Here is a 22,122-nt window from a genome sequence, read left to right on the forward strand (position 1 = left end):
TCTATCTATCCTCCTAACAGAGACTCTAGGATTATGGATAGATATGGGAAGTGCATGTTTAGTTCAGCGACATTTGCTCTCCATTTGCTGAACTATTTAACCCATTTTACTAGGTTGCAAAGAGATCTCCTTAAGAATTTGGGAGATACTCCAGGGTACAGTAGCTGCAGGAACTTCTGACAAAGTTACTGCCCAGCTTGCTACCCTAAATTCTATTGTCAGCTCATCCATGCGTCTCATATCTTATGCAGCTGATGGAACGAGTAGGGCAGCGGGTACAAGAGTTGCTCGTAGGATACATTCCTGGATGTGCTTGTGCTCCTTAGCGGAGCCCTTCAAGTCATCCTTCATGAACACTCCCTTTGATGGCTCATCACTTTTTGGGCCTAAAGTGAAGGAAACCTTAACCAGGTGTGAACAGGATGGAAAGACTCTGCCGTCGGGGTCCATTTTTCACCCCTACCCGACCTTACCCAAAGGTCAAAGGGGAGGAAAATGTGGTTCCGAAAAGCCCAAGGAGCCTTTCAGGATGCACATGGTGAACCCCCCTCCAGGGGAAGAGGAGGGGGCAATAATGGAAGACGCCACCCTCATGGCAGAGGGGGTCCACAACACCAGGGCATCATAGATCACTTCTCTGGGAAGCCCTGCCAGTGCTGCTCTGGAGGCAGTTGGGGGTTGCTTATCTTTGTACCCAGACACCTGGCTCAAAATAACAATAGACAACTAGGTACAAAGTATCATTTCCAGAGGGTACTTTATTCCATTTGCCACATCCCCTCAATCATAAGAACAATCCCAGATGTTCCACCCAGTTACAGGGAACAGGCAACAATAGAGGTCCAAACATTGCTAAGAAAAAGAGTCATCCAGCCAGTCCCAGCAGACCAGAGAGGATTCGGAACTTACTCAAGATTCTTTTTGATTCCAAAGAAGACAGGGGACTGGAGACCCATATTGGACCTCATCAGACTGAGCCAATACATAAAGAAAGAGAAGTTTCGGACGGTCACGCGTCAGTCTATACTTCCCTTCTTAGGGAAAGACAATTGGTTGTGCTCGTTAGATCTCAAGGATGCGTACTACCACATAAAAATGGCCAGACCATCCAGGAATCACCTGCGCTTCCGGCTGGGAGCCAATCATTATCAGTTTTGAGCCCTGCCCTTTGGTCTCACTACAGCCCCCAGAGTGTTCACCAAATGCATAGCAGTGGTCATGGTTCACCTGAGGCATTTAGGATTCCAGGTGTTTCCGTACTTAGACGATTGGCTCCTTACTGCCACCACCAGACATCAACTCATTCAGGCCAGGGAGTTCACTCTATCACTCTGCAATCATCTGGGCATTACAATCAACTCAGAAAAATCTGCCTTCTCACCATTGCAGCATATCATTTTTATCGGGGCAGAGTTGGACACCACCAGCACCACAGTAAGACTTCCAATAGAAAGAGTCTCTCTTCTTCGTCCACATGTCAGCAGTCTCATATCAAAAGACATGTCAGCAGTCTCATATCAAAAGACAAAACACCAGCATCGGAAGTTCTGTATGTTTTAGGCATGATGGCAGAAGCAATTCTAACCATACCACTAGCTCGTATGCGCATGCGGATACTACAATGGCTGTTGTTCACTCAATGGTCTTACCAAGAACTCCCCATGACTCAAACTATAATGATCACAAACTCTTGCAAAAAGGACCTTCAGTGGTGGTTGACCTCACTTCCTGTCACGATAGGATGCCCATTTGTGCTACCCCCTCCAGTGGCCACAGTGACCATGGACGTTTCCCTGATGGGGGGGGGGGGGATTTTCAGGAAAAGACTGACCAAGGCACATGGACCGATCAAGAGACAATCTGCATATCAATGTCCTAGAGATGAGAGCAGTACTTTTGGCGTTGCAGTACTTTCAGGATTCTCTTCCTCTGGGTACGATTGCGATTCAGACCGACATGTCGGTGGTCTGGTATTTGAAGAAACAAGGAGGAACCAGGTCTTACCCTCTTTGTCGCGAGTCTCTCAGAGTTTGGCAATGGGCTGTTTCCACCCAGCGCTTTCTGTTTGCAATGCACATCCCGGGGAGATCCAACGTGATAGCAGACAAACTGAGCAGAGCAATACTGTTGCCCCACGAGTGGTCCCTCAAGAAAGAAATAGTGGACAGGATATTCCGCAGGTGGGGCCAGCCTTGCTGCAACCTTTTTGGCAGTCACATCAACACGAAATGCAGAAGCTACTTTGCCCTGATTCCCCCTTTGGGGGAAGCCCCAAGGGACGCACTCATACACGATTGGCCTCCGGGTCTCCTCTATGCATTTCCACCAATCCCGTTTATACCCAAGGTTTTACAGAAAGCAAAAGCCCTGGGAAGGACCATCATTCTAATAGCCCCTCATTGGCCTAGTCAAATTTGGTTCCCCTTCTTTCAACTTCATCTTTGTGAGGATCCTTGGATTCTGGACCCAGCTCCAGACCTTCTGACCCACCCGTTGGGGGATCTTCATCCCTCTCTGCAGTCCCTGAAGCTCACGGCGTGGCTGCTCCAGTTCTGGTCATAGCCAGGTTCCATAACCTTTCCAATGAGACAAAACAAATCATTTTGTCTTCTCATAAATCTTCTACTAGGAAGCTATACCTTAGGAAATGGAAAACATTTTCTGTATGGGCCTCTAAAAATAATATTGATCCTTAACAAGCCCCTGTGGCCTCCATCTTAGACTTCTTGACTGTGATCTTTAACAAAGGAGCTGCAGCAGCAACAGTTCGGGTTCAATTGGCTGCTGTTTCTAATTTTCATCTTAAATTTGAAGGATTGAATATCATGTCTTACAAGTTATCCAAAGCCTTTCTCAATGGGACTTTTCATATTAGCCCACCTGTGAAATCTTCCTGTTCTCCATGGAATCTAAATGTTATGCTTTCGCGAATAATTCTTCCCCCTTTTGAACCAGCTTCATCTTGTGATCTCAAATTTTTGTCTTGGAAGACCATCTTTCTGGTAGCTATTACTTCTGCCTGCAGAGTGTCAGAGCTTCAGGTTTTATCCATCAAGCCTCCCTATTTGATATTTCATTCTGACAGAGTATCACTCAGAACAAATCCCTCATTCTTGCCCAAAGTTTGCGCTGAAACCAATCTCAACCAAGTTATTGATTTCCCAGTATTCTTCCCCAATCATTCTAACAATTTAGAGTATATGCTGCACAAACCAGATGTTCACAGACAGTTCAGATTTTATTTGGATAGAACAAATGATTTCAGGAAATCAGACCAGTTTTTTGTTTCATTTTCAGACTCCAGGGAGGGGAGACCAGTGGCTAAAACAACTCTGTCTAAATGGTTATCTGATTGTATCACCTTTGCCTATTCAGCTGCCAATATGCCTTTGCAACACGATTAAAGCTCACTCAACCAGAGCAGTTTCTACATCTTCTGCCTTTTCTGCCAGACTTCCCATTGATAACATTTGTGCAGCAGCCACTTGGTCAAAACCTCATACCTTTATCACTCATTACAAAGTTGACCAGGCCTCCAGGGACAGGGCCTCCTTTGGATCCACAGTCTTGAGAAATGTACTCCCATGAGCCACCCGAGGTTGATGGTGCTTGGGATGCTACCCATCAGTACAGAATGAACAGTGAGATTGAACAACTTCACATAAAAACGTTATGTACTTACCATAACATTCCACGTAAGTTGTTCATCTCGCCTTCATTCTTACGTCCCTCCCTCCTACCCCCTCCTGGGCCGATAGATGACCGAGATGCTGGTTCCATCCTGGTTACTCAAACCTTCTATTCCTTTCTGTGGGAGTGAAAGAATAACATATGGTATTGGTATATATAGCAAACAAGATCTGAGGTAATTCACAGGTGCACCATGAGATAGGGAATTGACCTCAAGCTATTTGAAGACCTCGAGGTTTGCAATTGGCTGTATCGGCTCCGAACCCATCAGTAAAGAATGAAGGCGAGATGAACAACTCACATGGAACGTTATGGTAAGTGCATAACTACTTTTTATGTTATATAGTTAGATATTTCTTTCCTTTTTCTAATTGATAAGACAATGTATTTTATTAAGTTTGCTACTAATATATGTTGAAAAAATAAAACTTACTTAAAACATACACAGAAAGCAACAAGTGCAATAACATTTCAATTCACTGACAACTGGACGAGTTGTGTCTGTGCTTATGCATTTCTGTTCTCCACATCTTTGTTTTCATATACCTGCCTTCCATAATTTGATAAAACATGTTCTTACTTTTAACTTTGCATAATTTCACTTTGAGTCTTAGAAAAAGAATGGCATTTTTGATAGTATGAATGTTGTTTCTACCATGTTTTCCCATTTGTATAGTATTGCATCTTGAGTGGCAGAAAGTAATTAAAGGGCTTTTTTCTTCCCAGTTTAATCCTTTAATCTGTAAGTTTGTTGCATTGTTCTGATGATGCATGGCAATTTCTGAAAGTAGAGGGTACTTTACATTCAGCAATTAAACTGGAAATATAGAGGAGTAAGGAATTAGAAAATGCAGACCCGAGTACAACTGAGTTTCTGTCCTGCAAATTTTCTTCCCTGTACCAGCATTAAAGATTTGTGGGCACTGTCATGATAAGTTCAGTGACTTCCAGCTTGATTAATAAAGTTAAGGGAACCCCAGCAGGACTGATAAGGTTGTATGATCCATAGAGGATTAGCTGAATCATGTGGCCCTACAGTAGAATTAGTGAAGTTGTGCGGACTCACTTTTTGAATGATCTTTATCACAAATCACTGATTTTGGACAGTATGGCATAATGGTTAAGCTAATGCCTGTATGGAGTTTGCATGCACTTTCTGTGTCTCTGTGGTATTCCTTACACCTCTTAAACACATGCTGAAAACTCAACCAAGAATGGTGTTGTGGGCAGCAGCAGAAATTCTAGATGATGCGTACTGAGGGGAAGAGCTTTGTAGACCAACTGCTTTGGGCATCAACTGTGGTGTGCAGTATCCTCAAGATAGGAGAAAAATTATGACATACTCCTCGCTGCATCAAGGACAGCCACTCGATGGTGTAAAAAATTGTCTCTACATGATTCAGTCATGTTGACTAATGTTTCCAAAATGGGTATGGGTATTTGCCAGTGATAAGAGGGTTTAAGGACCTGGCTACTCAGACCTATGACAGGGATCAGTTCTAACAGTGGGAGGGGTGTTTTTGCCCTTGTTGGACAGTATGCGCCTGCCACAAAGCCCAGCAGCTCTGGGTCAGTAAGCCACTGGCCGACTGATGTCCAGTTGCCTAGCTTGGGTTTCCTGGGCTAGCTCTGTTGAGCAAAAGCTGGACGTAAAACCAGTCAGCTTACCAAACATGAACTGAGAAGAATTTTGGTGGTTGGCATAATGGTTAAGGTGTTTACCCTACAGATAAGAGGCACATAGTTTGATTCTCATCAAAGGAAATTGGCTAGGCTTAAAGTGGCCCACTTAGGCAGCTAGCCTAGTATATAGCTATGAACATATTATCTGAAGTAGTTAACTTCATTTTATCTGCAACCTGTGGGTATATACGGATCCATATCGGATCCGAGCCGGCAACTTTTTTTTTTCTAGCATTTGCTCCAAGCTCCTCCCCTTACCCATAATGCCCTACATCTCCTGTCTTCCCCCAGGTCTCATTTTCCACGCCAGTAGTGTGCATCGTGGTCTCCTTTGCTCTGAACTCAGGGATAGTAAGTGGTATTTTTTTCTGGTATCCAGGTGTGTTTGAGTAAAATTTTTCCCTTCCTCCCCTTGTGTAGCATCTCGTTTGGTCGTCGGTGTTTAAAAAAAAAAAATGTTTTGTATAGAGTAGTAGTTAGGCCTGCCCTTCCCCTACATGTGTGTGTGTGGTTTTGGAGAGGTAGTGTTGGTACCTTTCAGTGCAGGACTATGGCTGACCAACCGAAGCCTGTCTTTAAAAAATGTACAGAGTGTGGCCATAAGCTCTCCCCGGCCTATGGTCACACTCTGTGTGTAATTTGCTTGGGAGTGGCACATTTGTCCACTCAATGTGCTGTCTGTTCAGGTTTTATCCCTAGGGCCCTTATGGATTGTAAGGCCAAACTAGTTGCCAAAGGCCTTCTCCCTGCTGCCATGCTGTAATCTGCCTCGGCCTCAGTGTCTAGTGTACCACCTCCCACCCAGACAGGGAATCAACCTCCCTCTTCTTCTGGTGATGGGTCTTCCAAGGACAAATCTTCAGTCAGCATGGCTGACATGAAAAAGAAAAGGATAAAGAAAGGCGCAGAGAGGAAAGGGAGAAAAAGAAGGACAGGCATCATAAGAGATCCCCAGACAGGGAACTCTTTCTCAGCCCCCCCATCTAAGACCATGAGGCCTGTTTCTCCATGGCTCCGGTCTCCTCATTTCTCACCGGAGCCGTTGGAACATTCGGACCTGAGGCCTTCCTCCCCACTGTGCAGACCAACCAGATCCGAGTCGGTGGCCTCTTCGAGGTCGACTCGGAGCCTATCGGACATGGATATGGACAGGATGATGCAGAGATTTATTCAGAACCAAATTCAGATGGGAGTCTTGCCAGGCCCCTTCTCCGTCTGGAGGGGGGACCTCCATGCCTCTTTTCCGCCACACCTCTCCTTCCCCGATCCGTGCTTCGGGGCTCTTGGATCCAAGGTTTTTCGGATCTGGTAGCTCGACGCTGACGGTTCCTCCAACCTTGACTCCAGCTGTTACCTTGAGTTCCTCGTATCCGACTTATTTGGATCTGAGTGACTCTCAGAGCCGCGGGCAGGGAATCGGACCCGGGGGAATGGATTCTTCGGCACTGACCTTTTCGGATCCGATCCGTTCCCTCGGATCTCAGGCTACCCTGGGTTCGGCTCCGGTCCCCGCTTCGGATCTGGGGAGGGCTTCTCCCTTGGCCTTCGAAGTGGTGGAGAGGGTTCTCTCCCAGGGATTGAGATCCCAGCCCATCCCCTCGGATACCACCCAGGCCCCCCTGGATTTGGCGACGACTCCCTTCATCCTGTCTCAGGGACAGCCCGTGCCAGAGGATTCCCAAGTTAATTTCCCTGAGGAAAACCCTGTGGCTCACGGATCCCCTTCTGAAAGTCCCACTGAAGAGGGTCACCGTAAGCGCAAGTGCAAAAGGAGGCACTTGGACTCCCCCGAGTCCCTCACTACCGACATTGACTTAGATGAAGGAGAAGGTTCCCCCAGGATACCTCCCAAAGATGTCTCCTTCGGAGAAATTATGGAGATCCTCTGCCAGAGGGGAGGTTGGTCAGCCCCAAAACCTTCTGGGAATGTGTCAGTGTTCCTGGAGGCCTTTGGCACAGGCCCATCTACTTCCTGGGTGTCCCCGCCAGCGGACCCCTTGGTGGATCTCATCACCACGAGGGCATGGAAGAAGCCTGACACCATAGAGCCCATCCCCAAATGCCCTGACAAGGTTTTATCTCTCCCTCCTGACAGACAACCCTGGTTGAAAGGAGCCCCAGTTGATGCTGTGTTGGTTGCAGCGGCCACAAAGAAGGAACTAGCACAGGAGAGTTCCTCAGTCCACCCTCCAGACAAGGAGTCTAGGTCAGTGGATAGGTTTGGGAAGCGTGTATACTCCTCAGCGACCTTTTCTATCCATGGCGCTGAATTATTTGGCACATGTGATTCGGCTTCAGTGAGACCTTGCTATGGAATTTGCTGAGTCGCCCCCAGAGTCTTTATCACCGCAGGACAGACAGTTGTTCTCGGCGAAAATGTCTACTCTGAAGTCAGTCTCGAACACATCAATGCGTCTCCTTTCCCATGCCACGGAAGGAGCAGCTAGGGTGGCTGGGACAGGCACAGCCATGAGGCGTCATGCCTGGCTCAGGTTGTGTCAGTTTGTGGACCCTTTCAAGGCGTCATTCATCAACGCTCCCTTCGACAGCTCTTCCCTTTTTGGGAAGACAGTATGTGACACACTTGTCCAGAGCGAAAAGGACAGGAAGACTTTGTCTGCCGTCGGAGTCCGCTTCTCTAACCCTCAGCGGTCCTTCTGTAGGAATCAAAGAGGCAGAAGAAGATGTGGTTCCGAAAATCTCAGTTTTCCCGGGATTCTCAGGACAACTATTTCCTCAGAGGCAGAGGGGGACAGGATCGACGCTGACCCAGAGGTAGAGGGGGTCCCAGGAATTTTGGGTCTAGGGAACCCTTTTCTGATAGACCCGGTCAGCAGTCCTGAGGGGTTGCCTGACTGTCCTACTCTGGAGGCAGTCGGGGGATGATTGTCCTTACACTCAGGGGCATGGGAGTCCATTACGACAGATTGCTGGGTTTTACAGATAATATCCAGAGGAAGAAGAAGAAGACTCTATCCCATTTGTTGCCCTTCCAAATATTACAAAACACCTCCCGGATGTTCCACCTGCTCACAGGGAGGCCACAGCTATAGAGGTTTCAAAGCTGCTTCTTAAATGAGCCATCAAACAGATCCCCCCCCCCCCCGATCAGTCCGGATTAGGCGTCTACACAAGGTTCTTTTTGGTGACAAAAAAGACAGGGGACCTCTGGCCCATTCTAGACCTGTCAACATTAAACCTGTCGGTAGCCAAACAGAAATTCCGGATGGTCACCCTACAGTCCATTCTACCTTATCTCTGAGAGTGCGACTGGATGTGCTCGTTAGACCTCCAGGATGCTTACTACCACATCAAAATACACAGAAGCTCCAGGAGGTTTCTGCGCTTCCAGCTGGGAGCCAGTCATTTTCAGTTCAGAGCCCTACCCCTTGGTCTCACTACAGCCCCCACGGTGTTCACCAAGGTAATGGCAGTTGTAGCGGCTCACCTCAGGCTTCAGGGTATTCAGGTGTTTCCAAACCTGGACGACTGGCTCTTCGCTGCGCCCAACAAGCATCAATTGTGTCTGGCCCGAGATTATTTCATTCAGTTGGCAGATCTACTGTGAATTACAGTCAATGTTCACAAATCCCATTTGCAACCAGTACAAGTTCTAGACTTCATTGGGGCACGGCTAGACACTTTGCAGATTAAGGTATTCTTAACTCCCTGCCCATGGAATTTCCGATCAAGATCAGTCACATCTGCAGGACATCTCTTCTTTGGTGGTTAAGTTCACCGGAGATATCAAAAGGACGCCCCTTCGCATTTGTCTCCAGTCCAAGCCACAGTGACCACGGATGCCTCCCAACTCGGGTGGGGGTAGACGCTGTTTGAGAAGGACAGTCCACGGCACGTGGTCCCAGTCAGAAACCAAGTTGCACATAAATGTTCTAGAGATGAGGGCAGTGCTTTTAGCGTTGGAAGCCTTTCACACAGTCCTCCCTCTCAGATTGATTACAATTCAGTCAGACAACATGTCGGTTGTTTGGCATATCAACAAGCATGGGGGAACCAGATCCTACCCTCTATGTCGCGAGGCCATGAGAGTGTGGGAATGGGCGATCTTCACCTGCCAGTTTCTGATAGCAACGCACATTCCGGGTTGCTCCAACATTTTAGCGGACAAATTGAGTTGGGCCATTCTGATGCCTTACGAGTGGTCTCTGAAACAGTCATTAGCAGAGGAGATCTTCCTTGCATGGGGTCAGCCTTGCTGCAATCTCTTCACATCTCCTTCCAATGCAAAGTGCAGCAAGTTCTTCGCTCTGATTCCCTCACCAGGGGAAATCCTCAGAGATGCTCTAGTCCATGCTTGGCCCCCCGGGCTTCTGTATGCTTATCCACCATTGCCACTCATTCCGAAGTTTCTTCAGAAAGCTTGCCGACTACGGTGCAAAGTGATCCTCGTTGTCCCATTCTTGCCTCATCAGGTTTGGTTCCCATTCCTTTATTCTCATCTCATAGCTCCCTCGTGGGTTCTGGATCCCTGCCTGGATCTAATCTCCCATCCATCGGGGGCACGTCCGCCCAATCTGGGCAGCCTCAAGCTGACAGCCTGGTTGCTCCAGTTCCATTAATTGCCAGGACTCCCGGTCTTTCATCCCCGGTAAAATCCATTCTGGTGGCTTCTCTTAAAGATTCCACTAGGAAACTTTATTGCAGTAAATCGAAGTGTTTTTCCATTTGGGCTTCACAGAGAAAAATAGATCCCTTTACAGCCCCTGTTCCAGCGGTGTTGGACTTCCTGTCTGGTATTTTTCAGCAAGGAGCTAGTTCCTCCACAGTGAAAGTACAATTGGCAGCCATTTCCAGTTTTCACGTTGGTGAAGGCAACATGGCCTTAGCCTCCTCTTGGGTGTGTAAGGCTTTTCTTAAAGGTACTTTTCTGTTACGGCCAACTGTCAAGGGTTCAGTGCCTCCTTAGGACCTTATTTTTGTTTTACAGGCATTGGTGGCTCTTCCTTTTGAACCTGCAGCTTTGGTGGACTTGAAATTTATGTCCTGGAAGACCGCTTTCCTAGTTGCCATTACATCTGCTAGGAGGGTTTCTGAGCTTCAAGCTCTGTCCACCGTGCCTCTGTATTTGGTCTTCTATAAGGATAGGGTCTCACTCCGTACTAACCCTTCCTTCTTACCTAAAGTGGCATCTGAAGCAAACATAAACCAGTCCATTATTCTGCCCGTTTTCTTTCCTAACTTCCAAAATAAAGGTGAATTCAAACTCTGTTTGTTAGATGTTCATAGACAGCTTTGTTTCTATCTTCATAGAACGAAGTCTTTCCGTAAGACTGTCCAATTGTTTGTTTCCTTTTTCAAAGCATTTATGGGAAAAGCTATTTCTAAAGTTTCTTTGGCCAGATGGATCACTCTTTGTATTTCACATGCCTACAAAGCAAAAGGTTTATCTCCTCCTGGTATTGTTAGGGCTCACTCTACCAGGTCCATGGCGACTTTTGCTGCTTTTTGGTCTAGGGTGCCTTTGGACGATATTTGTGCAGCAGCGACCTGGGCCAATTCACATACCTTCATTTCCCATTACAAATTAGATCTGATTTCGAGGGTAGAGCATCCTTTGGCTCTGCGGTGCTCAGGAATATCTTTCCATAAGGGCCTCCCAGGATCGGAGTAGCTGGGGACTCTGTCCCACAGGTTGCAGATAAAATGAAGTTAACTACTTCAGATAAAGAAGTTATGTACTCATCATAACGTTCCATCTGAGTAGGTATACTTCATTTTTCTGCAACATTCCCTCCCTCCATCCCCCGGACCTTGTCCTATCTTTTCAGGATTGGTTTATTGGGTTGAGTTGCTTATGTTTTTAGTTGCAGCAAACTCGATATGAGGGAAGATAGGAGGTATAGGGCATTATGGGTAAGGGGAGGAGCTCAGAGCTTGGAGCAGATGCTAGAAAGAAAAAAAAAACGTTGCCGGCTCAGATCCGTATACCCACAGGTTGCAGAAAAATGAAGTATAACTACTCAGATGGAAAGTTATGGTGAGTACATAACTTCTTTTTTTATTGAAATCAGAGATGCATTTGAATATTTAAACTTTGGTAGAAATATGAGTAGTTTCAAGTCCATGAGGTCCATTATATACTACAAAAAATGTTAACATTGATTCTTAAAAACTCAAGAAATGAAAATATGTTCATCTTTCATAACCTGGACCTTCCATTAGTTGGGAGCTCCAGTGAACACAGAATTCATAAGTGTCAGTAACATTTCTGTTTCTGTGTTGTCAAAAGTTTTTGCTAGCCAGTAAAAGAGCTAAAATCCCATTGCAGATATAATAAACCTAGCAGTCTGTTAAAACACTAAGCTAACATGTTTGGCTCTTTCTGGAACCTACCATCCCATCTCAAGCTTCCATCCCCTTCCTAGTGGTTTCTGCAGATTTGGCTTTGCATGTCTTTAATGTTGGAGGTAAAACTTCTTATGGATGTTCCACTCAGAACTAATGACTGTGGCACTGGTTGGTCACCTCTCTAACAGCATATCTCTCACTAACACCCTGTGCACCCTTCCTTTACTAGCTTACCCATCCCACCACTGTGGCACCACCCATGGTGACCCTTTGATCTTCCCCTCCAGTCTTCTTAGTGGCAGAAAACTAAACACTTTGTTGAAGTTTAGACAGTAGCCACCATATTTCCAGGTGCACTTTTACTATAACCCATCTGTCATACCAAATCAGGATAGACTAACAAGATGCTCCCTGTTTGAATCTATGAAATTGATGTTCCAGCATACTGAACAAATTTTCTGTAATAAGCATAGAGACATACACCTCTGACCAGAAATTTAAAGAATGCCCTGATTTTTACCTCACATTTTTCATCTGTTCCTACTATAATTTGTGGTTTTCTGGAAAGCATTAAAGATTGCAGGCACTAAACAGTGACAAACATTTGAGTTTCAGACTTCATATCCTTCAGAAATGCATGCTAATGCAAAGTTTATTATTCTAGCAACATTACAAATTTTTAAGACAAATATTTAAAATATGTCCTTGATTATTGACCTTTGTCTCCACATTATTTCTGGCTTTGTCCAGAATTCTAAGTTAAGAAGTATGCATACAGGTCTAACTTTATGCTTGACTGAGCTGCTGAAGGAAGAAAGAGTAGTGGCAGTTTTCATTAGAAGAGAAATACTGCACATTATGAATAACTTAGTCTGCAATTTTAATTTCTGTAAAAAATATCATAAGGAAACTTTTTTTTTTTTATTTTGCATTATACTGGAACCTAGCTGGGACTTTTTAGTGAGGTTATGTGGCACGTGTGTTTGTGGTGTCACTAGTCAAAGACGGAGAAAGTAACTTTTAAACCTATTCAATGATAATTGTTTCTTATAACTGACTGTTTCAAATTGTCCCTGCTGTGCATGCCTTGAAAATCCGTGAACACCTGCAAAAATGATCTCCGTTTTTAGAAGTAGGGCATTTTCTAGCTGCTTCACAGCGGTTGTTTCACTGTCTCAAATAATATTAATTTATAACACAAGTGCTGGATTTTGTTTTACTTCATTTTTCTGTAAATTTGTTTTGATAAAGCTCTGCAGGAAAGTCTCAGAAATGTATGCATTTTTACAATATTCAGCCTTCTAACATTTGAAACTAGGATCTTAAAATTCAGGGTCCAGTTATAATTCTATATAACCCTAAAGATGGCATTTTTTTCATTTTATTTTCTGACATCCATATTTTTACAGGTATGGTCATGATTGGTGTGATCATTGGCTCCAGAAAGATGGGAATAAATCCAGACAATGTTGCTACTCCAATTGCAGCCAGTCTTGGAGACTTGATAACGCTGTCACTGCTGGCAGGAATCAGCACATTTCTCTTTAAATATAAAGGTAGAGTATTCAACTTGTAAATTTATGCCCTACATGTCATTAGACAAGTAATGGTGTATGAAATGTAAATTAGATGAGATGCTAGGCTAGCACTGTGCAGAGCAAGACATCCTAGGTCTAAGCTGAGCCAGGTTGCTTTTCTGCTGTCAGTATGTGTGTGTATGTTTCTACTGTCATTGCTTATATTAGTGCTGTCATTGGTTAGTCAGTAAACCAGTCTAAGACTACATATCGCTGTTGCAGTGTAGTTTATTGAAAGAATAGAACAAGGGCATAAATGTTCAAATGTTTGTTTGAGTGCATGTTTGAATTGTGAGATTGTTGGAAGCCGGGAGATGGATTTGTGGAGGTGTACATAAGTTAGGAGGTGGGAGTGCTGTGTGTCTGTGTGTCTTTCTCTTTGTGAGTGTTAACAGGTTTCACTCAGAGTAAGGATTAAGTAAGGAGATAGATGTTAGGTGAGAGTATGTGGCAGACACTGTTTGAGTTAGGTTTAATGTACAGGGTAAGTTAAGGGATAGATGTAGTGTTGTGTGTATGTGCATTATTGTGCATGTTATGTGTCCAAGATGTCTAGTGTAGTGGTAGTGTTACTGGAAGGATCCTTCTAAAGTAAGGTACAGGGTTAGGGTTAGCACTTGTCAGTAAGGTGGTGCTGACACTAACACTAACTCTAACCTGAGAAAACCCTTCCTGTAACTCTGCTGCTAATCAGAAAACTTATACAGCTAATGGATCACGAGTGAAATACTTTTGGACCTTTTGCGATCTGCTGTGTTTTGATGTTACATGTTTTTGATGTACTCGTTTTTTTATCATTTGTGATTCAAATTTCAGTACTTAGTTCAATATATATGTGTGTGTGTGTGTATATATATATATATATATATATATATATATATATATATATATATATATATATATATAGATCTATATAAAATATATATATATCTATATATGTAAAATATATATATATATATATATATATATGCATTATATATATAAGTCTATATATATATATATATATATATATATAAAATATATATATATATATATATATATATATATATATATATATATATATATATAAAAATATATATATATATATATATATTTATATATAGATAGATAGATATAGATAGAGATATAAGGGTGTGTTTGTATAGATATGTCTGATCAGTAGTATAAACTAAAATGCTGGTACATGCTAGCATAGTGAGGTCTGAGGAAGCACCTCACTTTATTAACATAAATGGGCAAAAGCATTTTAAAATAATAATTTTGTGGTGAGCTCAAGCTTAAATACAACCACATATACATTCCCATTTTTATGTAGATATATGTGCGTATGTGTCTCTATATGTATTTGTATATGTGAGTCTCTGAATCTCTATCTATCCATATATATATATATATATATATGTATATATATATATATATATATATATATATATATATATATATATATATACACACACACACACACACACACACACACACATATATATATATATATATATATATATATATATATATATGATATATTAGATATAGATAGATACACACATTTCATATTTTTTGATTTGGCATGTCTCTGTCATTATGTGTGGGCCAACTCTGAGCCTTCCCCTCCCCTATTTTAGTAATTCTCATGCTAATATCAAGGGCAATCATTACTGTACTATTTGTCACTTTTATGTTGTATGTGTATGTATCTACACATGCTGAGAAATAATCTTGGAGCATGCACACCCTCTGTACCCTCGCTAATATTATCCTCAAAGTCCAAGATTGCACAATATAGAGGAAAGGGTATATTCCCCAACCCCAGTAATGTGGCATTCTGTCACACATGTCAACCATCTATTTAGGCAAACAGCTTTTATTGACTAAACAGATGTAGAATTTAATGATAGTAAACTAAATTATATCATCAACATTAACTGCTTTGTTCTACATGGGATCATGGTATTGTGTCAGCTATTGCCATCTCTCTAGACTCAGTGCTACTTTTCTACCTTCTTAGACAGTCATGCCTGTCCCTATTATTCTTTTTCACAGTCTATCCACCTCTTTGCTGGATGCCCTTGTTTCCTCCACTTTGCCCCAAATCTTGACAAGATTGGTTTTGGCTTTTCTGCACATGTGCCCAAAACACCATAATCTGTTCTCTTTGACCTTCTCTGCAATTGAATCTACTTTGGCTTTTGCTCTGATGTCCTTATTTCTTCATCTGTCCAACAGTGCACATCCTACAGATGTCTCAGGCAGTTCATATCCATTACCACTAGCTTCCTCAACTGATGTGTCTTTATTGGCTGAATTGCTGTACCATACAGTTCTGGTTGCACCACTGTTTTGTACACTTTACTTTTCAGCTTCTTTGGCATTCTTCTGTCATGTGCTACCCCTGACACTTTGTGCCAGTTGGCTGCAGCCCCTCTGATTCAAGCTTTGGCCTCCTCATTCAAACTTTCCATCTTCTCAGTCACCCTTCCCAGATACTTGAAGCTGTTATCCGGTTCCACTGTTTTCCCTTCTATCTCAAGTATCATCTTCTTCTGATTCCCTCATTTACTGCTGTTACAACTGTCTTATTTGTAGTCAGTTTCATCATGTGTGCCTTCAGCTTTGCATTCCATTCACTTATCATTCGTTGAACTTCTTGTTCAGAGTCTGTCTGTAATGCCCTATCCTTTGCTGAAGTTCTTCCCCAGAGTCTGCCTGTAATGTCACATCATCTGCATACAACAGCTTTGTTGATTTGTCCCCTCTGACCTGTGTGTATGTCTGTGTGTATACACACACACATATAGGTTTACTGTGAAATGTTGAGATGCAAAATCTTGAAACCATAAGACTGAAAGAACAAAATGCTGAAGACCATAATACTGAACTTCTTGACTTGATCCCCTGCAGGACCGTGTTAGCAATCTTTCCTGGGTTCATATTGGAAGGGAATTTCAATATTTGAGGTTTTTTTTTTGATGTTGTAGTTTTCTGTGTTTTGGTCTTTCAGTATTATGGTTTATATGCTCTCTTGGTAACTAATATCAAATTCTTTCCTCATAAGGTAAGAACCAGTTATGGGAGGCTGTCATCCAGGTCACCATTAGGGTTCTTTTGTATATCCCATTCCTATTCTTGTGACTGATGCATGCACATTTCTCTATGTCTACAGACCTCAGCTACACTGTAAGTGGACTTCTTGATCAGTTCTCATGTGCTCATAGTTGTTTGGACTGCCTACTGTGTCTCTGAGTCCCTGTTTAGAATCAGCAGTACATCAGACCAGGTTATTTTCTAACCCCAGGATGATCTGGTTTACGATGGCCATTTACTTTTACTCTCCCCAGCTTTCTACTTCATCACCTAGGTCACTAAATCTTTCCATGTTGTCTGGGTTTTAGTCGTGGCTTTATCCCATTGTACCATAGAGCCTGCCCCCTTTAATCCAAAAACATTGATATGATGTGACAAATGCAGCGACAAGAAAAGAGAAGACTGTAAAAAGGATGCCAGGAATGTCTAATTGAGGAGCTTTTGGGTTAGCCAAAGATAGTAGAGAAGGGAAAAAAGGCACTGTTTTGAGCTGTGCTGTAAACGAACTAGATACACAACTGCCACCATCACATTATTGTATCATAGTGCATCATGTCTACTGTATAACTACCAGAACTCTTCGGTTATAGGTAATCATAAAAAACTGGAAAAGTGGACAAGAAAATTTAAAAGCTGTCATCTGGCAGGTATTTTGCAAAAGTCCTCTCATGTCAGTTGGGTGAACGTAATAATATGCTACCTTGCGTGCAACGTATTTTTCATTTTGCTGTGCACACTGGTTGGAAATTGTGGTTATGGCCAGTTGCTGATCTGCTTCATGTTAGAAGTTAGATTAGGGGATAATACATTGTCAGAAGGAATACATATGGATAGAGGTCTTACCTTGGGGAAAACCTGTATACGTGGTAAGGCATAGAGAATCAATTAAAAGGTGGCAGAGATACTTAGATGCCATGCTGATGAGGCTATAGATGTAGAAGAGGTTGATGATGTTTCCACTCAAGTCAAAAAGCTAAAGACTCTGGAGCTAAAATCAAGCACTCTGCCCAACTAAGTAGCATTATAAAAGAGAAGTAGCCTTCACATCAGTACTGCTACAGGTGTGAGAAGACAGGCCACTCAGAGAAGCAGTGACCCACCAAAATTCTCACATCCCATTCAGTGCATAGCCACAAATTCATGCCATCCTTTTGCCCATAGGGGCCATATAGTGGGTAAAATCTGGTTACACTGGCTAGGTTTGTAAGGGCCTTTAAGCTATTAACTTAGTAATCTCCTATGAACATGTGAACCTGTGTGGAAAAAGGTACATTACATTGATTCCTGTAACTCAGCCAGAGATGTTAATACTATAGAAGTTGATAGCGAGGACCTTTTTCTTCACATGGTAGATGCTATCTAAGATCTGTGATCTGTTGAACATTTCAGGCCTTGTTCCCCTTGGTTCTGCTTCAGGACCTCCAGTTTACAGATGTCCTTCAAGGATGCATCTGCAGTCATAACATATGGGTTGTCCTGCCTCAGGCAGGCCTTCGGTCGGCCGGATTCCAAAGTCTGGGTCTGGCCTCGGCTGATGTCGTACTTCACCCGACGTCATAGCTCCTGGGGTATAAAGTCATCAGTCGACGCCATTTTTCTCAGTCTTTCTTGCCGCGCGGTGCCCGAAGCAGAAGCTGTTCGCAAGTGCCGGTCGGTCAGATCCAGAGATTTCAACTACCGAAGACTTCTAAAAAAGCTAAGTACCCCGTTGGGGACTCTTTCTTGATTCAGCCGATGTCAGACAAAGTAAGTAATTGTTTAACTTGTGGGAAACAAATACCTCATAAGGATTTCCACTCTTACTGCCTACCTTGCTTAGGCCCAGACCACGACGTATCAGCTTGTTTAGCCTGTGCTTCCTTCAACCGACGGACACTTAGACGTTGGTCGGAGTTTGCAGAAGAGTTTTTTGGCTCCGCTTTTGCATATAAAATGCCGTCGGAGACTCCGACTACACATTTAGCTAAAAAACGCAAGGAAAAGGACCGACACTCGTGGCCCGCGGTTTCGACTGAAACCACGGTTAGGCCTACCACGAGTGTCTCGGTTTCGGCTGAGACCGAGACCTCGGTTCTCCCTTCGGCCGAAAGCATGCCTCCGACAACCGAGGCCACACAGGCCATGGCTGAGTCGGCTACAGAAAATCCTACTGAAGAAGCAGGCACACAAGATTTGTCCGACACTATTCCATTGGACATCTCTACCCCTGCACGTGGGGCAGCTAGACCCCCTGCTTCTATGTCTATCAAGGCCTTTTCCAGGGCTAAAGCAGCAAAACTTTCCAAGGCCTTACCTACAAAAGCTCCCTCTCACAGGCCTACTTCTAGTTCTCAGATTCTCAGCCTTGCTGAGGACCTTATTTCTCTGATCAGGGGATCCCAACCTCACCCAGACAGGGCCTCCCAACCCCCTCCTGAAAAGAGGCCTAGGACTGAACCCCCAGAACCTCTCTCCTCTGACTATTCCTCGGATGGTTCAGATTTATCTGACCATCAGGAAGGCCCATACTCACCTTATGAGGATTCTGATGCAGAAGACTCCATTCCTTCTGCCTCTCCTCCAGAGGAATTTTCATTTGGGGAAACCCTACACTCTATGAGGGAACACTTCCAATGGCAGGGTCAGGATTTTTCTGATTCTAGGAAAAGGCTAAGGACTTTTTACACTTACCACAGCATAGACCTTTAGCCATACCACCTGTACTATCAGTTGTTGATGATTCATACAGTGATGCCAGTACTGCCCCTGATTCTCTTCCCCTGGCCCCTGCCAAACCTGACAGATACTACAGGGTCCCGGATTCTCACTTCCACTTGTATAAGGCCCATGCTGCAGACCCAGAAACCATTTCTCAGGGCCCTAAAGGTGTTGCAGCTGCCTCTGCCAAAAACCCCCTACCCTCTGAAAGAGAATCTAGAGCATTAGAGAGATGGGGAAAAAAGGTTTATACATCTGCTACTCTTTCTGCCAGGGCTTTAAACTGTCAATTTCACATGATACAGTACCAGGAATTTTTGTTAGATCAGCTGAATAAAAAGCTGGCCTCTCCTGAACCTTTAGACCGTAAGTCCCTTCAGGATTTGGTACACAACTCTCAGCAGGTCAGTAATCATTTCTTGAAATGTGGCTATGATGCACTGGTGGCTTCATTTAGAACAGCTATGACTGGAGCAGTGATTCGAAGGCATGCCTGGCTAAAAGAACAATCCTTGCCAGACCATGTTAAGTCTAAACTCCTAGATGCCCCTATGGAGAAACAAAGTTTATTTGGCTCCCCTGCACAGGAGGTTCTAAAGAAAGTGGAAGAAAAAGCAAAATCTGTCCAAACAGTCAAGGATTTCCTGCAGGTCCAACCTCCGAGGTTCAGCCGAAATTGGCCTTCAAAGAATTGGTCCTTTCCAGACACCTCTACAGCACAGAGAGGCAGAAATAGACGCCCAAGAGGCAGAGGTCAATCAAGGGGTGCCTACAGGGGTCGTCAGTGGCAACCTGCCAACCAGAGAGGTGCCGCCACAGCTGCGACTGCAACCACTTCCACAGGACAGACACAATGACTTGGCCCTGATTCCGCCTACCAGGGAACAACTGGAAGCACCCTTGGGTGGAAAGCTAGCTTTATTTTCAAAAAACTGGCATTGTATTACAGGAGACAAATGGACTTTGCAAACAATAGACAAGGGCTACAGGTTTCACTTCCACACTCTACCAAAAAAGAGAGGAATGTCAAACCTTCCACCAAGCCAGAAATCAGAGGCTCTAAAACAAATCATCAGCTTACTAAGGATGAGAGCAATAGAAAAGGTACCATCTATGGAACAAGGCCAAGGATTTTACTCCAGACTATTCCTTGTACCAAGAAAAGAAAATCAATGGAGGCCTATTCTCGACTTGTCCGCACTGAACACATATCTCATTGTACCAAAATTCAAAATGCTGACCCTACAGCAACTTCTTCCCATGTTGGGCAAGGAGTCTTGGCTGGTGACTCTAGATCTCAAGGAGGCATACCTGCACGTCCCTATACGACCAGATTGCAGAAGACACCTCAGATTTCTTGCAGGATCAGAGCATTATCAATTCTCAGCATTGCCCTTTGGCTTATCTACTGCACCCAGAGTATTCACGAAATGCCTGGCATCAGTAATTGCTCATTGCAGGCTTCAGGGAATTCAAATCTACCCATACCTGGACGACTGCCTAATACAAGCGGACAACAAGACAAAAATAATAAAGGATTTGGCCTATGTCATACAACTGCTGCAAGCCTTGGGATACACAGTCAACATACAAAAGTCAAGACTAGTGCCATCCCAAAGGATAACATTTTTGGGTGCAGAACTGGACACAATAACTCAGATGGCTTTTCTCACAGAGGAAAAACAAAAGCAACTACCAGTTTATTTCATGACATTAACAAAACAAACTCAGCTTACTGCAAGGAAAGTCCTGCAGGCCCTGGGTTACATGGCATCTTGCATAATCTTGATCCCACATGCCAGACTGCATATGAGAAAATTACAATGGTACCTGAGGAATGTATGGTCTCAACACAAACACAGTCTAGAAGCCCTGATACCAATCATTCCATGCCTGCAAAAAGAATTCCTGTGGTGGGCTCAGGCATGCCAGATAAACAGAGGATTGCCTTTCCACAGACCACATCCAAGGCAGACCATCACCACGGATGCCTCAGACCTAGGCTGGGGGGCACACATGGAAGACAAGTGTATCCAAGGCCTATGGTCCCAAGACCAGCTGAATCTACACATAAATCTAAAGGAGATGCTGGCAGTGAAGCATGCAATCGAGGCATTCAGTTCATTCCTCCAGCAAGGACACCTGCTGATAAGGACGGACAATACCACAGTCATGTGGTACATCAACAAACAGGGAGGCACACATTCATACCCTCTATGCCGGATGGCAATGGACCTGTGGAACTTAGGCCTGAATCTCAACATCCAACTGCAGGCCAGATTTGTACCAGGAAAAGAGAATTCACTAGCAGACAGCTTAAGCAGAACTACCACGGATGCTCACGAATGGATGCTGCATCCAGACATCTTCAAAACCATAACAAAGAAATGGGGAATGCCAGAGATAGACTTGTTCGCCTCCCCACTCAACCACCAACTGAAGAAATTCTGCTCAAGAGTATACCACCCACAAGCCTGGAAGGTGGACTCCCTTTCTTTCAGCTGGAAGGCCCTGACAGTATATGCCTTTCCACCTCTCCCATTGATGTACAAAGTTCTACTGAAGATCAGAGAGGAACAGCCAAAGGTAATTCTGATAGCTCCAGACTGGCCAAGGCAACATTGGTACCCGCTGCTGAGAAGCATGTCTCGGACGAACTCATGGCCTCTACCTCTATGTCCATTACTTCTAACGCAGAACAACTACAAGACCCTGCATCCAAACTTAAAAACGCTGCAGCTAACTGCTTGGAAAATTGCATAAAACAAAACCAACCTGTTTTATCTCAGAGGGTTAAGGACATTATCCTGGAGGCTCGCAGACCCTCCACAAGGAAAACATACTCAGCCAAATGGAAGAGATTCCTCATTTGGAGTGCAGCAAAGGGAACAAATGTCACACTGGCAAACCTAGCACACATCCTAGAATACTTAGCAGAACTGTTCCAGAATGGCCTGTCCTATTCTTCCTTTAAGATTCATGCATCAGCAATTTCAGCAGAGTACAACATGGATCCTCCTGTCTTCTCTCATCCTCTCCTCAGACAATTTTTGAGAGGGATCAAAAATGTAAAACCTCCAAGGAA

The 22,122-nt window shown here is 43.9% G+C and overlaps 1 protein-coding gene across 3 annotated transcripts in view; it reads left to right on the top strand.

Annotated features, from left to right (window-relative positions):
- SLC41A3 (solute carrier family 41 member 3) overlaps nt 1–22,122 on the top strand; it is a 1,429,505-nt gene that overhangs the window by 1,126,296 nt on the left and 281,087 nt on the right. For all 3 annotated transcript variants that reach the window (XM_044078408.1, XM_044078407.1, XM_044078409.1), the window contains one exon: nt 13,092–13,238. In XM_044078408.1, coding sequence (XP_043934343.1) covers nt 13,092–13,238 — 147 coding nt within the window. The remainder of the gene's footprint in view (nt 1–13,091; nt 13,239–22,122) is intronic.

The sequence above is a fragment of the Protopterus annectens genome, chromosome 7.part0 (assembly GCF_019279795.1).
Source record: "Protopterus annectens isolate FY-2018-M chromosome 7.part0, PAN1.0, whole genome shotgun sequence".
NCBI classification, from domain to species: domain Eukaryota; kingdom Metazoa; phylum Chordata; order Ceratodontiformes; family Protopteridae; genus Protopterus; species Protopterus annectens.